We start from the raw sequence: 1,785 nt of genomic DNA, 5'->3' as shown, positions 1-1,785 counted from the left end.
AAAAAAAAAAAAAAAAAAAAAAGCCACAGGGAAGAAGGGAGGGGTGGGAACAGCCTTTGCCACATTATCTCTTTGCTCGCACAAAGTACAAGGCATTTGTTTTGGGATAGTACTTCACGTTCTGTTTCTTGTCCATGAGACCACCGAATATGATTAGTTCGCCCCGGCCTTGCACCACTGTGTGAAGGCTGGTCTCGGGTGGCCCCACCACCGAGCTGCTGTTAAACACTTTCCATTTGACTCGTCCTTTCTCCTTGGTGTCTTTAATGTCCAGCACATACATCTGCATGGGTTTGCAGTTCATGCTCTGATACAAAGGCTTGCCAACATTCAGAGACTGTGGAGGATGGTGGCCCAGCCGGCGAGCAATGGGAGGTAAGGAGTGGCCATCCCCCTGGGCAGAGCTGGGACGTGGCGCCGCCTCGGCACTGCTCACGCTCTGGCTGCCAGGGGATCCCGGCGAGGACACTAAAGGAGGGCTCAATGCTGCTGAAGCCGATGCACCTTTGGAAGACAGGGCCTTGACAGCCTCCAGGCTTCTTCGGAGCGCGCCTGGGGAGACTGCCCCTGGGAGGGAGCTAGCAACGTGTGGTGGGGTGTGGATCCCGTTGGTCTGCTCTGGGGGGTTTCTCACGCTTCCGCCAACTGTCCTGTTGTCCGCCCCGTCCATCTGACAGCTAATGGAAGCTGGTTTCTGATCCCAATTCAAATCTACCGATCCTAATCGCAGGTCTTTCTGATCTGGTAGCGATCCTCGTCTCGGGGCGAGGGAAAGTCCCACTTTCAGGTCGTATCCTTCAGCAGCAGAAGGCGTGCTGGGTGATACTGCCTGTACGGGACTGTCCAGTGAGGCACCGCCTGCTGCCGTGGCTCCAGGAGATAAACCGTTCAGTACAGGGGAACTGTCCCCCCTGGCTGGGGACAGACTCCCTTCCCTGGACCCTGACGGGGTTTGTCTTTGTGCTCTGGGCCTCAGGGTGCCCCAGCGCCCATTCACACAGGGAGCTTCATCCGCATTCCTAACCGGAGACTGAGAGCGGTATTCCCGCGTTTCAGGAACCAGGGCTGGTGGCGTGGCACTGATGGGAGAGGGGCGAGAGTTTAAGCTTGGGCTCAGTGGAGCTCTCCCGCTGGGAGCCTGGCTGAAGACCACAACACACTGTCCCACCTGGAAGACATGTGAAGACATGATCACAAACTACTGCATACAAACTCACAACCCCCTCACCTCCTGCTCTGTTAGCCTGTTATTTCTCAGGACACCCAAGCAGGGGTCCAGAGATTCGATTCCATGGAGACAGAGACTTTTCTCTCTTCACTCTGCCACATGATTTCTGACCCCCTTACCCTGCAGGCAGGATGGCACCACAACTCAGGAGCCCCATGGTCTTCGTTTTCCACCTTCAGTGGCTGCCACGTCCAAGGGTTCGTGTGCATGTGCAGTAACCAGGCGTCCTTGAACAGCTGTCAATAAAAGAGCAACATAACTAGAAGTTTAGTCTTGGTGTGCAACTATCTTCCTCGGAGAAAAGCGTCCTTGATACCAATCTCGCTACAGATGGACAGAAATCACAGCCCGGATTGCAGTTCCTGGAGTGACTACCACTCGCACACTATGGGACTTTAAAGACAAATCAAATCTCCAAGCCACGGTGTCTTACCCAACTATAAGTCAGGGATAACTCTAGCAAGGCTTTATTTATGTGGGCACAGCACTCTAAGCGTCATGGATAGAAGGCAGCGGAGAGAGGAGTTGCACTTTATCATTTACTTAGTTGTGGAAGG

The 1,785-nt window shown here is 54.0% G+C and overlaps 1 protein-coding gene across 1 annotated transcript in view; it reads right to left on the bottom strand.

Annotated features, from left to right (window-relative positions):
• Positions 1-1,785, bottom strand: part of FBXO42 (F-box protein 42) — an 81,686-nt gene that overhangs the window by 507 nt on the left and 79,394 nt on the right. Inside the window, exon 10 of the mRNA XM_019511963.1 lies at positions 13-1,168. Within this exon, the coding sequence (XP_019367508.1) occupies positions 65-1,168 (1,104 nt within the window). The 3' untranslated portion in view covers positions 13-64. The remainder of the gene's footprint in view (positions 1-12; positions 1,169-1,785) is intronic.

Source organism: Gavialis gangeticus, unplaced genomic scaffold (assembly GCF_001723915.1).
Source record: "Gavialis gangeticus isolate Ggan-Ray unplaced genomic scaffold, GavGan_comp1, whole genome shotgun sequence".
NCBI lineage: Eukaryota > Metazoa > Chordata > Crocodylia > Gavialidae > Gavialis > Gavialis gangeticus.
The sequence above is the reverse complement of the archived record's forward strand: the minus strand, read 5'-3'. Positions and strand labels throughout refer to the sequence as shown.